Raw genomic sequence first — 16280 nt, forward strand, 5'->3', positions numbered from 1 at the left:
CTAAATTCAACTCGAATATAATAAATAACAGCCCCAGAAGTTTAAATTCCTCACCTTGAGTAGAGAGGGATTGGAAAGACAACGACACGAAATTTGAGCTGGAAACAAAACCCTCAAAATTAGAAAAATTACAACAACAAAAAACCCTGATAATTACATATTTTTTCCAATGCTATGCCTTGGTTTAATCGAGAAAGGGAACTTTGCACCATGAGAGATTTTTTAGTGTGATTGTCATCATGTGTGTCTATATAAATGGTGAGTTTATGTGTGTTAAAATGTTAAAAACTTAAAAATTAAAATTTTCCACAACTTGCATAAAAACACATGGTGTACCATCCGTGTTTCCGTCATTACTAAAAATTTCTCTTGCACCGCAATGTAGAAATCAAGAAACGTAAAGCGAAAATGGGTATTTGCAGCTAATTCGTTACTAGTTTACCTCTCTTTCTCTTTACTTTCCCTGAAAATTACCCTTATTTCTTTTATTGATTGATTACCCGCTTTCACCACTCCAATCCTTCAAGAACCCATATTTCTTTCAATCCTTGGGTATCCAGAAAAAATCACCAGAAGATAAATTTCTTTTGTAAAGAAAATTTTAAAATGTAAAGTATGATAAATTGCTTACCTCCCGTAAAGAAAATTTTAACGCGGGACAATCTCGTGATTTTATTGTTCACATGAGAAAAACAAAGAACAATTTGAACCGAAAACGGGGGTAATTCCGTCATTACACTATTCTTTTGAACAGTGATTTTTGCCGTAGGACTTTAGTACGTATAATTTGGAGAACTCATACTAGTTTAGATTCAAATCCAATTTTGTCTGTCCCATAAGCCAATTGCTTTTGGCCCTACTTAAATTCGAGTCTCGTTCGAACTAAGTACTTTTTTCTGACTCATTCCTAGGACCAACCCCAAATTATTGTGACAAAACTAACCGGTCTCCTTCTAAAATAGAAAAATCGACTTAAACCGGCTCTCCAGTTGTGGGTCGACTTGGCTCGATGCATTTACAGGGCTGGGTCGGCCTATGTACCTCGTTTATTTGTAACATTTGAGCCACGTTTTCAGGTTCAGCCTAGGGTTAGTGACTAGTCCACAACATGACCCATGAAACCTCAGGAAATTAGTAGCCCAACCCTTCCTTAACTTGGACTAGCCCAAGAATATTCATAGAGGAGGGAAAGGCTAATAACTAACATTGGCGGGTACTGCAACTTCAAGGAAATTTCAGGGGGCACAGAACCCTGCAAATCTGTTGTCAAATTGGTAACTACTACTGAGACTCTTCAAGGCTGATATCAGCTGCTTTTGACTATCTTTTAACTATTTTATTTAAAAAGAATGAAAGACTTGACCGATTGAGCAAACATAGAAGAAGAACAAGAAGAAGAGCAAACACAGTCATCTCATTCTCTTCTGGGTAAGCTTCAATTCCCTGTTTTCAGCTTTCCTTACGTAAATTTGTCTGTGTTAGATGCTACGGCATGTTATTGACTTCAAATACTGTCACCGTTGTAGCGTTTCAAGTTTCGATAAGTTTGCGTAGCATTCCAGGTATAAATAAGTTTACGTCGGAATTTGGTATTTAGAAAATGATTTTCGCATTCTCATTTTCTCATCCGCTCTCCTTACTAGAATCAATGGACAAAAACGAGGAGAGGTCCGAGAGGAGTGCAGACGGGAAACTTGGGACTGGGGGAAACTACCCTTTAGCATCTTGTCAGATGTCACTGATCAATCCATTATATGATTAAATGAGTGCTAATGGATTAAAGATGTTAGATGCATGGCTTTTCTGTTCTATTTTATTTGAATTCCTCATGTTTATTGGTTTTTTTTGTTGTCCCTAGGTAAAACTTTGTGAGTTTGTGCCTCTAGCTATCACTTAAATTATTCAACCCTGTCCGCTCCTCTTTCCTTTTGCTAACTAAAAGACTAACAATCTCCCGCTGCTCATTCAACTTTTGGGGCATTTAGGAAGATTTAAGCTTGTCCTCATTAGGTTTCTCTAGATTCCCATCTGAAGATGTGGGATTTCGCTTTCCATTAGTTTAGTTCGTGCTGCTAACCTTGATACATACATTGGAAAGTAAATTTTTTGAAGGCGGGGGTTTTTGAGATTGTCACTGTCTCTCTTGAATCTCGGTGTTGTTGAGTAGAACTTGCCCCAAAAATCCGGCTTGTAGGAACCAAGGAAGCGTGCTCAAGAGTTCTTAAACTGCTCCAAGATACGCTATTTTTCAGATTGTGAGACAAATTGGATCCTAGCAAACTGTGTCCTAGTATACTTTTTCACTTAACTGGTTATATCGAATGCAAATATGGTCGATGAATTTACCGAGCTTGCTTTTATATAAACCAGTACTCTGCAGTATGCACAATGCTGGCGCCATATCCGTCTAAACACTAAGGCCTCGTTTGGCAGCTCGTATAATGAATCAAATAGGATTAATTATACGGACTCAGGTAATTGGTGCATTTTGGTATAAAATAGTTGTGGGATTAATAACATGGTCCAACCTCTTTTATACGGTCAACACCCGCTTACTGATAGTCTCAAAAGGAAAATGATAATTAGTCCGGACACTGAATCAAAAACAAGTTGTGCATTCTCTCTTCCCTCTTTCAATCAGAAACACGCTGCCGTCTAGTTCCTCATCTTCTTCTCCAACCCAACAACCTCTTTCTAGGTTCTCGAAGCTTCGAACCATAATCTCTCTGTCTCTCTCCTCTCGGTTTGGAAATTTCAGCAAATTTAGAAATTCTCAACAATTGTCTAACTCCTTGGAAATCCTCTCGAACCATAATCTCTCTCTCCCCACTCGATATGGAAATTTCAATAAATTAGGAGAGATTTCATCTTATTTTTCGGTTTCAAAGGATTAGAAGTCATGGAGATGATGGTTTGTAGTTGGTGGTGAGAAGCACAATGGTGGCGGTGCTACGCTATGCTGTTCTTTTTTTCTGATTTTTTTTTTAATTTTTCTTATGTGTAGTTACCTTTTTTCTTCATTTTACCATCAATCATTATTTAAAAATTATTAAACAATAATAATTATAATCTAAAGTTTTGTTAATCCAGCACACAATCAAACATAGTTGAAATTAGGTTTTGCTCAAATATGGGGGATTTTTTATTTGCTTCTTGTTTTGAAGATAGGATTTGAAAATCTTTAGGTTTCTAGATAATAATAAACATAGTATAAATAATACGACTATTAGTCCAATGTTGCACCAAACGTCCGATTATTAGGTCAGTACAATCTGACGATTGTTTATCTTATACAACTGAAATAGTCAGTACATTCCGACCTGCCAAACGAGGTCCGTTCTTTCTATCCCTCTATTTTCTCGAGTGTACTAGAATTCTAGGAATCTGTAAGTGCGACGAGAAATTATTGTTTTTTTGCTTGAGCTTATTCGTAGGCAGTTTTTATCTGCATTACCACATTTTAATAATGATCTGCGACTGTATGTATCTGCAGGCAAAATATGGCTACCTTGGCAACTGCTGAAATTTGTGATTCGAATACAACTCTTTTGGAAAGTGGAGATTTGCGTGTGCTGCCACCAATTTTCCAGACATACGGACAATCTCGAGTATTCTCAGGCCCCATTACCACACTAAAGGTATTTGAGGACAATGTCTTAGTCAGACAGCTTCTCGAGACCAAAGGCGAGGGAAGAGTTTTGGTTATTGACGGCGCAGGAAGCATGAGATGTGCTTTGGTTGGAGGGAACTTGGGACAGTTGGCTCAAAACATGGGATGGGCAGGTATTGTGGTGAATGGCTGCATTAGAGATGTAGACGAGATCAATGAGTGTGATATTGGGGTGAGGGCTTTGGCATCTCATCCGGTGAAATCGAACAAAAAAGGCGCCGGAGAAAAGCATGTTCTGATCAACATTGCGGGAACCTTGATTCGTGAAGGGGAATGGTTGTATGCAGATAATGATGGCATCCTTATTTCAGTATCTGAATTGTCTGTTTGAATCAGCATCGTTGATTGATTCACATTTTATTCTTGTGCTACCAATAAGAGGGATTGAGTTCTCAAATTCAATTGTACTTGGAATTTCTTGTTTAAGTAGGTTTGTTAGCATATCAAATAACCTTGTTTTTGTTACGCTGTTGACATTGGTGATGGGTTTGTAGACTTGTGTGGTCAGTTAGTCAAGGTTGTGTGCTTGTTACCTTACACCAAATTTCAAGTTAACCTTGTTTTTGTTACGCTGTTGACATTGGTGATGGGTTTGTAGACTTGTGTGGTCAGTTAGTCAAGGTTGTGTGCTCATTACCTTACACCAAATTTCAAGTTAACCTTTAATTTTTTTAACAACTATATTAAGACTTAAGAGTAAGAAATTGGAATTAAACCACATAACGAGCCATCTATAATTGTATATTAGCTCAACATAAATATTAAGCCGTCAACCTGAGACTTGATTAGGAATACCAAATTTTAAGTACAACCATAATCGATTTGGAAGGTCAGAGATAAAAATAATATTTGAGTCAAATTTCAAAAACGAATCATGGTAAAAGCTTTAATTAAATAATTTAAAATATTATAGGAAACTTTCATGAAAAGGATTTGGACTAAGTTTATTTTAATAAAAAACCATGTTATAACTTTAGTTAATTAAAAAGACTTAAAAATTTTAATGAAAAATCCTTAAATTTTAATAAAAAGGACAAAAGAATTTAAATTTTAATGAAAAAGATATAATTTTAATAAAAAGGACAAAAAATCTGACGCGCAGACTCACGGTACACTGTTTATGAAACTTACTACACTGTTTATGAAACCTTACTACACTGTTTATGAAAACTTACGACACTATTTATGAAACTTACGACACTATTTATGAAACTTACAACACTGTTTATGAAAACTTACTAAAATGAAACTCTGAAGGGTCATCTCTTTCTGCACATAAATCCTTCTCCCCTACCTTCTTCTCCCTCTTTGAACCAGATTGCTCAACACTGAAGAAGAGTTTTTGAGTTTTCCTATAAGAAGTAGGAAACTAAAATATTACAATATAAAACTTTAGGTGCAAGCAAAGTCTAAAATATCGATATTATCCTGATATTTCCATCGAAATTTCCGTGTTTTTGGACTACCGATATTTCTGATATCATCGATATTTTAGACCTTGATAGGAACTCTATGTGATACTAAGTCACTAATGTATCTTACCATGCAATGTATGAAGTGTAAAATATTGTACTAATTCATTATGTATAAATGATTATGATGTGTTTAAACTTCTTTCATTAATTACTACATATTTTCTACACTCTATATAATCAACTTAAATCAGTTAAATCCATTATGCAATGCATTTCCTTCCAATTTTTTGTAATAAACTAATAGATAATTGACTAAATAAACATCATGCATAGTTTCAATAAAAATTTCCAAGTTTTTCTTACAATTTCTGTGGTTTTTATTCAATTTTTATCGATATCGATAATATCCCGATATTTTCATTGAAATTTCTGTGTTTTTAGACTACCGATATTTCCGATATCATCGATATTTTATACCTTGGGTGCAAGTAATCTAAACTATATATATGGGGCTACCGAAATATGTCTCTAACAATGTGCTTAAAGAACCAAGTGCACAATTTTGGATTTCGCATTCTTTTGACATAGTTGAGCCTTAACCTTCAGCCCTACCCCCCATGTTTAATCCATTAGCTACAAAGGCAGCTACAATTTGTCTCTCAGTCTTTGGTCCTGAGGGCCATTCAGTTTCGATGCATGGAAGAAATAGCAAAGGAAATCTAATTCCTCGAAAAAAGATTCTAATCACGACGCATTGGGTAATGAGTGGCTGCAATCTGGAAGCTGTCCGATAGCAAAGTCATGCGGTGCTGTTAGCAGTGTCACTCCACTAGCCGCAAAGGTTTTGCAGCCCCCTCCAGGAATGAAACTCAAGTGCCCGCCAGCAGCCCTGTCGCGAATTGCATTTGCAAAAAACCTCCGCCCACAACCCTTTCCAGCAAAAATCTATTAAACAAAAAGATGGAAGAATAGATGGAGCATTTGAAGTTTTTTTTTGGGGGGGGGGGGGGGGGGGGGAGCGCAAGTTGGATGTGGTAGTTTTTTTTATTTTTTTAGTCTTTTGTCCCTATTATTAAATAAAGTTTGGGGGTGATTTTTTTTATTAAAATGTAAAGATTTGAAGCTATTTCCATTAGTTTTTCTAATATTATATTGTATAAAATAGAAAATAGTGATGTGATTGTTGCAGTCATATTAGATTAAGAATGTGATTGTGTAAATTCTAGTAGATATGAGAATGTATCTTATATTCCTATTAGGAGTAGATTAACTATTAAATGTTGTAATCCTAAAGATATCTCTACTACTATAAATAAATGCACAATAGGGTGGAATAATACATACCTCACAATTATACATCTCTTTTCTCTCTCTCTATATGCCGCACCCTCTCTCTCCATATGGCCTCCATAATTGTTCAGTAAATTATGCCTACAACACGTTATCAGCACACTTTTGACGCTACTCTAAAGAGAGTTTATTCTTCAATTAGGAGAATATTACGTTTTAATCATTCTTTTTATGATTAATTTATTATTTTATTGAATTGATCTACATGCTATTAATTCAATTTAATTTTTATGTGTTGAACGTGATACAATGTATTGGAGATGCAATTCCGGCTTTCCAAAAAGAATCTTCTACAAATTCAAAGGCTTTTGTTGTTTTTTGCCAATTAGGTACTGTTAAAATAAAGTAAGATATTTGAAACGACTTTGAAGCATTAACCCCCTACATTTATATTTACCTTCCGATATATATATATATTGTATATGTTTCATATATTTTGTTAATATATATTTGTTTCTTGCATTACGCAATTTTTGATATGTGGAATTGTGAGTCAATGTATAAAAAATAAATTAGAAGCAAATCTAAGGTTGGTAAAACCCTACCTATGTTGGAAAAAAAAAAAAACAAAAACAGAAAACATGCTCGCGCTTGTGCCGAAACTGTGAGACGCTGCTCAGGGGCTCCTTTTTGGGTTTTGTTTTTCTGTGCACAGAACCAAAACCCACACACTGGGCTTGATGTTTTTTTCTCGAAACCCACCAGGCTTTGCCCTGGGTTTTAACCCAAGGGCCTGCAGCCCATAGTCCACCCCCAAGTCCAAGACAAGCACGGCCCGAAGCCCTTTACTGGGCTCCTGCTTGGGAATTTTCTTTCTCGGCCTGTGACAGAAAGCAAGCCTGCTAGCTTGTTTTTTGCAGGATGTTGGGCTGCCTGCCACAACCTTACAAGAGCCCAGCCGCAAGGCCTAGCCCAAAACAGTAGCCAGCAATTTTAATGCTGAGCTGCCCCCATTTCTCGGCCCATTGCAATTTTGGTTTGTTTTTTTTTTTTTTTTTACCAGCCCTCACCTATCTTTTGGTGCCCAATTTCACGGCCAACCAATTTGTTTTTGGGTTTTTTTTTTCTTTCAAATGGCCCGCAACCGTCTAACTTAAAATATGGCCTGAAACTTTGTATTATTTTGCTTCTACGATCGATCCTGAATAGTCTTGATTTATTGAATTAATTAAAAGTGACATGCAGTCTATTAATTTGACAAGAAATTCAAAATTATTGACCTGAAAATTACTTTTTGGACATTAGCGATTCAATAATTTATTTTTATACTTTGAACCGTTGACATACTTTCGTAGTAACGAAGCTCTCACACTTGAGTTCCCGAAGAAACTCAAATCCACTACACTTAGTTGTATATTGCATTCTATGTTCTTACATGGTCCTCTCTTTTATGAACTAAACATTTATAAACTAAATTGAACCTGTAGTTTCAAATTTAGTGCCTTTGAAACCCGAAGTTTTCATAAAACAATACACCCATGAAAACCCGACGTTTTTCATGAAAACCATGTCTTAGAACTAGAATGTTCTAACTTTGATGCTTATGGATGATTCATTCTTATAACACCAATCACAATCTTGTTCCTTCCAAATCAGTGGATTATCAAACCGTCAATTTTCCTGATTGGAACGTTTCTATTAGAAACCACTTCATCTGGGATATAAGACGTGAATTTCAACTTGACTATCAAGTAGCTGAGAAACCATTGAAGCTAACAATGACATGGAAGAGCTGAATAAGTCTCCGCCATGATCTTCATTAGAAAACTTATGCCCGAAGCATTACAAACGGAAGTACCTCCTAAATGAGGATTCCATGGCTTTTTGGCTCGCTCCTACGGACCTTCTGATCATGAAAGACATTGCCTGAAGCACACTATGATTACGTCCATGAATGAGTACAATTATAAAGTTTATAAATCTGATCAAATTTTGACTTGAGAATACTTTTCTCGTCATTCCATGTTTCTAACTAGCTCCTGAAGTAGCAATGTAGAAAGCGAAAGTTTACCAAATTCTCGGATTTGATTACTACCATAAATATATAGTAGAATCAAGGCTTGCCAAGGTGTGGCATCATACCAGAAGCGTGATCCTTGGCACCTAAGACCTAAAACTTCAAGAATAAGAGATAGTATTCCCGAACCTCAAACCTGCAGAATCTATTTTCGTCTCGATAGAATAGATCATTGGTTATGCATCTATTCGTGCCTCTACCATTGTTGTTGAGAAGTACCATTCTAATAGTCAATATATGAGATTGATTTTACTCCACCAAACATCGTTAGAAGAGTAAAATTTTGACATGGATGACCTTGTTGGCTGAATCCCCTTAGTAAATCATTTACTTTGTGAACATTTTCCCATGTTCTTGGATTCAAGTTTGGTGTATGTTTTACTTATGGATAATGTTATTGGTATTGTCCTCGAATATGAGTTAATTGAATCATGTTTCTTAATACATGTGGTCGATTCAATTAAACATGTGATTAGGTATGTAGGAATGTGGGAAAGTTAGTTGTCTAGATGAATGCGTACTACGCACACTAACTTTACACCTAAATCACATCTCTAACAATGACTTTAGGTCTATCCAACCTAAATAAGAGCATTTGGCACGCTCCTCGTTGTATGAATGGTATTGAATTATCATTTAAAGGACCTTAAATTATCTATGTCATTGAGTTTTTAAGGATATTTGATAGAACAATGATCATAAATGTAACAACTGAAGAAAATAGAGTGAAATATCTTTGCATCACCTCCAAGAATGAGCCTGAAGCTTTGATCTGGGGCCAATGGATTATCTCCCAACTGGAAACAAACCATATGTGGCCATCCTAGAGCCGAATGATTGAGCAGTTTACTTGCTTTGGCACAACCATTTGAGACACTCAGGTCAAACAATAATGCTACAATGCATTTCTTTACTCGAAGTAAGGATCTTGTGCCTAGAAGTACACTTTGCCAAAGCCCGCTCCTTATGGGAAACTTAATTTCTAAATCATCTCTCACAAAGATACGAAACGACTATGTTTTATCAATAGATTCAAGGGAATATATATGGACTAATCCAACCAAAATGTAGACCATATAAATACTTATGGTTTTGGTTGATGAATCGACAAACTGGTCACATGTTTGTCCACACACATTGCTGCTAAACCTCCTGGTCGATTAAGGGCTCACCACCCTATTTATCCCTTAAGGTACGGAAGACTGGATAATGCTGGATAGTTTATATCGACGGTTTTTGATAAAGTATTGCATGTATTTTGGGTTTATAATTGAACATCGAATTCCCATGTTCACGCCAAATAGCCTTGCCTAGCGACTATAAAGTGCAATTTAAATGATCGCCTAGATTTTGGTGCACGTACCAAGTTTTCAGTTTCTGCCTAGAGCTATGCAATCTTGTACGTAGCTATATTGGTCCGCCTTGAGGCACATTGCCACCTAACCTATTTGACGTTACAATTGGTTACTCCTACGCATCTGTTAGGCAGTGATCACCTATCGTGGATTAACCAAGCATGATCACCCCTAAGTATATATAGCCATAGGGATCGCCTATCGCAGATTAACCAAGCACAATCCATAATATGGTTCTCTATCGCGGATTAACCAAGCAGGACCATGGTCCTCTATCGTGGATTAACCAAGCAGGACCAAGATAACCAAGTAGGTAGTGACCCCTTATCGCAGATTAACCAAGTAGAGTCACACCTATGGAACTGTTAGGCAGTGATCACTTATCGCGGATTAACCAAGCATGATCACCCCTAAGTGTGTGTGTATGGCCATACCAAAGATATAAGGATCGCCTATCGCGGATTAACCAAGCAGGACCATCTAAGTACCATTGCCACTTGGTGTAATCAGTTCAACACACAATCTACCCCTAACTCAATCCCTATGATTTACAACGTGGGCACCTACACAATCAACTTCTCATGACTAATAACTATCTTGTCAAACAGACATACAAGTTCTACAAGTAAATTCTTCTGCTAGATTCCAGACTCACATTTTCATACTAGTAACCATACATTTTATTTCTCATCTATTCAATCAACATTGTAAAGTTCTATTCCTATGCTTCGTAACCTTATTTCTCTAGCCTTTAATAAACCAACTTAAAGTTAATGGTTTTCAACTTAAAACACTACCTCTTCACTCTTGCCACTACCCCTTTTTGACATGTATATGCAGCAAATATATATTAAGAGAAACTAGATTGTTTACTATTAATTTGAATATAAATAATAGTAAACAATCTAAACTCTTAAACCCCAACCAAACACACTCAAATAAGCACAAAATTAACAAGGATGTTTTTCCAACTAGAAATCCCTTCTAGGTCTAGATGCTTGGTAACGAAAGAAGCATTTCATATAACAGAACTCTGAATCTAGAAGGTAATACCATTTGCTTGTTAATCAATATAACAAAACAGTGGTTTGGTTTAACTCAATTTAATAACCTTATCAATAATAGAACTTAATAAAGATCCGCATTAACATTTGGTTGTTTACTAACAATTAAGTTTCAGCATCCACATACAACAATTTCATAGAACAAACTAAGCGTAAGTTCTCTTGGGTATTTAATCAAACACCTTGCAAGCATACATGAATTTATCTACTCAACCAAAAATATCCACTTGCCAACACCCACAGTTTCACACTCTTCAGCATCCAAAAATATCAACAACCATAATCATACGGATCAACAAAATTCCAAATTTATAAAAAAAAACCTCACCACTTGCCAGCACCTTTTGTTGTTGTTGTTGCCATTGGATGATCACCGCTGCAAATTAAAGCGAAATTCTCCCTTTGTGGCTCTGCCTTAGAGCAAGAGTGAGAGCGTGAACTTCCCCTTCAATATTTTACAATTCTGGGGATTTAAGTTTTGAGAATCCTTTTCCTTCTTGAGACTTGGAGTTGATGAGATCATCTGGGACTAGAAAACAGAGAGAGTTCCAGAGAGTTCCTCCAAGGAAAGTCGGGAATTTTTTTTTCTCCCCCTCTCTGATTGGTTGCTGCCTTCCTCACCTTATTTTCTGATTGGTCCATAAATACACATACCTAATTGACCTCCTGGGATTTGTCTAATTGGTCCACAATCACTAATCTGATTAATCTTCTTTCCCACAAGGTGAGAGTTCAAATAACTTAAAATCTAAAGTTTACAAAAATAGCTTCAAATGTCCGTAACTATACCGTTATAATACGGACTCACAAACGGTTTTAGCCTATGCTCTCGTAGTTACGAGATCTATTCGAAGACACTAATTGTGACCTCGAATGGTCAATGAATTTTAAAGATTAAAATACAAAAATTCAAACCCGATAACTAAACGATTTAATTCCTAAAATGAACGGAATTAAAATTAACTAATGAAAATTGCGTAAACCTGTAATACGAATTTAAATAATGAGATACGTAATTAATAGTGAAATTCTGGGGATGGGATTTCACACCATGTGCCAAGTTGCGCTGCCGCAACGTACCAACCTAGGTCCTCAACGAAAGATGTGAATCTTTGTCAATTATGATTCTCTTTCACTCCAGCTCTTTTCGAGCCCTTGCATGCGATCTCTTTACCGCTCATTTGCGGGTTGTCAATTTAATGAGACAGTATTCCTGTTGTTAGGGGGAGATAAGAACGTCAACTTTCCTAGAGAACGGGGCGAATTTGAGCGGACGTTGCCCACTATGTCTCATCTCGATCTCCGTATCGCATAAGTGTGATAAACAAGTGCGATGAATTCTAGCTTACAAAATGTTACTCTAGACACATTCCTTTGATCTAGCTAAAGTGACGAGATCATATACCAACTGCAAACATGCATGCAAAGATAAATGTACCTAACGAACATCAAGTCAACATCCCTGGACGGTGTGCCACCCTTGTTGGACCATTTGGACCACCCTGTTGGACGGTCCGGTACATTGACGGATAGCCAATCAATCTGTCTTGGCTTGGAGCATGACAGATCACTTGGTTCGTAGGATTAACTTCCTTGGAAAAGGAAGACACAACACAACAATGAATCTAAACTCGATTGCTGTCTCAAATCATTTCCATCTCATTAGATTAATCCGGATTACTCCCGAAACTTGAAGTTCTTGGTCTAATACACTAGTTTGGATGAGTTAAATGGAATTGAAATGAGATTACCATCGATGCTGTTTTCACTTATATGGTAGCTACTGCCATAAATGAAAAGCGACGATATCAAACCGTGTTCCGTTGATTAAGTAACAACGTAGAACTGATTGGACAACCAAAATTACAATCCAGGTCAAATTCCTTACCAAAATGTGTATTAGACCTGTCGTTCCTACAATGCCCAAGGTAATCCTGTTGCGTTACAAATGGGAAAGGAAACATTATGAGATGAATGAAATAATGCGATATGATGCATGCTTTATGGCGCAAGGTTTCTCTCAAACGTCCTGTGATTGATGTGTGGTTAGTGTTTTCTCCATGAGGATATAGAAACAGAGATTTACATGTAAGTTCCCGAAGAATTACATGAATTGGTTCAAATAGTTCCAAACCATAGAACACCCTCTTAACTTGTTTGAGGCGTTCACTTACAATCCGACAGATATGGTATATCCGTCTAAATGATCATTTGATCAGTCAGGGATGAATTATGCCCTTGCATGTTAAACTATGAAGTTTTATTCCGAATTGCTAGAGTTACAGTTTATATCGTTGACACGAATCTCACTAAGACTCCGGAAGAGCTTAAGAAAATTGCCTCGCACCTGAAGATGGAATTTGAGATGAAGGATCTTGGGAAAACTCATTTATGCCTTGACCTGAAGTTGAAGCATTATTCTGACGGTATTTTGGTCTACCAGTTAAACTACACCCCGGATGTGTCACTTTTGAGTATACCTTTGATCGTCCATACGTTATATGCAAATGAGACCCTTGAAGAGGTTATGGAATCTGAAATTCCATATATAAGTTCAACTTTGCGCTTCGTTGTACTTAGCTCATTGTATTTAGACAGGACATCTCATTCGTTGTTGATCTTGGTAAAGATGCAACACCACGCCTACAAGCATCCATTGAATTGGTATTAAAAATGTAACCTGAAGGTACTACGAGGGCAAATCCCAACACGCATCTTGAGTGGATCCAACCCCCTAACCCTTGAAATGATGATTGCTTTGTTTGTTATGTTGATGCTGGTTACTTATCAAACCCCCACAAGGCAAAATCCCTAAATGGTTATGTCTTTACCGTTAGGGATATTGCAATATCTTGGAGGTCCATGATATGACCTTAGTTGCGAAATCTTCGAATCGTTCCAAGACTCACCTTACTTCAATACGCCACAAGCAAGACATGGTTATGAGTTCTTGTTGAGCATATTTGAAGTACTTGCTGTGTTTTCATCCATCGTTGAGTCCCAACGACGATCTATGAAGATTATGTCGCATGAATCAACCCAACCAAGCCATGATACATCAATGAAGTCAACGCCAAGACATATTGCGCCTACTGTTAGGTTGATATAATAGGTATATTTTGTATCTCTTTTACCTATTAATTTAGTCATGGTTTGATATAAAACAGTTGGATTTGATGTATTTTGTGTGAATTTTATAGAAGTTATTTTTCGAGAAAACTGGATTTTTTAGAAGAATTACAAGGAAAGCACGAAAGAATAACGAAGTGGACTGATGCTATGTGAGAGTGGTGCTGGAATTTGGGCTTTATCAAATTAAGTCCAATTTGGGCTTCATAAAAACTGGCGTTGGACTATTCCAAGGAGGGGAAGGTTTTTAATCCCCTTATCAAGAAGGTTGCAGCACAAATAAAATAGGAGGGGGATTTTAAAGGAAAGACAAAAGGCACATTAAAAGGGGGAAGAATCCTGCAACCGCAAGGAGGGAGAATGTGGCAGTTTTGGGGTTTATCGCATACGGTTCCAAAATTGGGGTTTTGGGTTTCTTTATGTCATCGAATTCATCCATGTTTGTCATTAGTTTAATCATGAACTAAGTCCTTTTGCTAGGATTAGGGTGTACTCTTATCATGAACATCTAATTCTTATTATTTCATATTGATCTCGGTTGTTTTCCATGTTGAGTAATTGTTATTGTGCTTTATCGTTATCAAATAACTGGCCATTATTTGTGTGAAGAACTAAATTGGGACTGATAGGTTGAGTTTAGTAGATTGCTTCTCATAACGATTACCATGAATTACATAATTGAGTAGACATTGTGAACACGGAAAATTCCTGAAACGAATGAGACAAGAACAACGCGCACAAACAAATATTTGTATTTGATGATTTTGGGTTACAATCTCTCTCTATCTTGATCATCTGATTCGATCTCCGTAAGGTGTGTATTTGTGGATGTGTGATTGATCCAAATGGCCGTTAGGCTTGATCTAAGGATGAACGTTTCTTCAAGGGCTGTGGACTTGATCTTGAAGGTGGATTTGAGCGGATCTTCAAAGGGGCTTTTGGGCTTGATCTTTGAAGAACAGTGATGAACGAATCTCCAAGGGCTTTTGGGCTTGATCTTGAAGAACAGTAATGAACGGGTCTTCAAGGGCTTTTGGGCTTGATCTTGAAGAACGGTTGGATGTGTGGATTTGTCGACGTTGTTGATCCAAAGGGCCGTTAGGGCTTGATCTTGGATGAACGGATGATGAACGATGGTGCTTTTTTCAAGGGCCGTCGGGGCTTGATCTTGAATTGGTGGATGGTTGATCCAAGGGCCGTCGGGGCTTGATCTTGGAAGAACGATGAACGAAGAACGAAGAACACTTTCTTCAAGGGCCGTCGGGGCTTGATCTTGAATTGGTGGATGATTGTTGATCCAAAGGGCCGTTGGGGCTTGATCTTGGAAGAACGATGAACGAAGAACGAAGAACACTTTCTTCAAGGGCCGTCGGGGCTTGATCTTGAAGGTGGATGATTGTTGATCCAAGGGCCGTCGATGCTTGATCTTGGAAGAACGATGAACGAAGAACGAAGAACACTTTCTTGATTCTTCGGGAACCTGGATGCTTGAGAGCTTCGGAGTTTCAGAGCTTCAGAGCTTCAAGGTGTAATATGAATTCGTCCCTCCAAATGAATGAAATGGGCTTGTATTTATAGAAATTTCCAAGGCCTAATTTTGAATATAATATTCCAGATGAAATAAGTCGTTTCTGCCAGGTGTTGACACGTGTCCTATTTGATGACTTTTCCAACTCATTTCAATTTTCGTTGAGTCACACGCTACGTGTAAAATTTATGTAATACATGAGCGTTGACACTTTGATTTATCGGTCAACATTTATTTACCGAAATTTTGATGTCTACAAATGCCCCCACTTCAAGGCGCGTCATATACATGTGCTTGTCACGTGTAGGAGATGCGTTTTAAAGTCCCTTACTGTAGACGTCGATCCAAGGGCCGTCGATGCTTGATCTTAAATTGGGCTGGAGATTTCTTCAAGGGCCGTTGAGGCTTGATCTTGAATTGGGCTTGAGATTTCTTCAAGGGCCGTTTGAGGCTTGATCTTGAATTGGGCTTGAGATTTCTTCAAGGGTCGTTGAGGCTTGTTCTTGAACTTTTGTTTGAAATTTCTTCAAGGGCCGTCGAGGCTTGATCTTAAAGGTTGAATTTGGACCACAAGGAGCTTCATGTGGTAGATGATCTTTGGCTTTGGTAGTGGGTGAATCGGCACGTATTTTGTTGCGCTTGTTGACTTTCCACAGCTTTGATCTTGAACTGGGTTGGAGGATTTTCTGGATTCCTCCAATTGTTGATTTTCCACAGCTTATTCTTGAACTAGGTTTTGATTCAATGGTGGT

The 16280-nt window shown here is 37.3% G+C and overlaps 1 protein-coding gene across 1 annotated transcript; it reads left to right on the forward strand.

Annotated features, from left to right (window-relative positions):
• The first annotated feature begins 1269 nt into the window (after positions 1-1269).
• Positions 1270-4239, forward strand: LOC103427081 (putative 4-hydroxy-4-methyl-2-oxoglutarate aldolase 3). The gene is made up of 2 exons (XM_008365149.4): positions 1270-1428; positions 3494-4239. Exon 2 carries the CDS (start codon positions 3501-3503, stop codon positions 3999-4001), a length of 501 nt encoding a protein of 166 aa, XP_008363371.1. The 5' UTR covers positions 1270-1428; positions 3494-3500; the 3' UTR covers positions 4002-4239.
• Positions 4240-16280: the final 12041 nt, after the last annotated feature.

The sequence above is a fragment of the Malus domestica genome, chromosome 03 (genome assembly GCF_042453785.1).
Source record: "Malus domestica chromosome 03, GDT2T_hap1".
NCBI lineage: Eukaryota > Viridiplantae > Streptophyta > Magnoliopsida > Rosales > Rosaceae > Malus > Malus domestica.

Excerpts from the sequence above, each read along its gene's own strand:
- LOC103427081 (XM_008365149.4), top strand. The coding sequence starts at position 3,501 with ATGGCTACCTTGGCAACTGCTGAAATTTGTGATTCGAATACAACTCTT.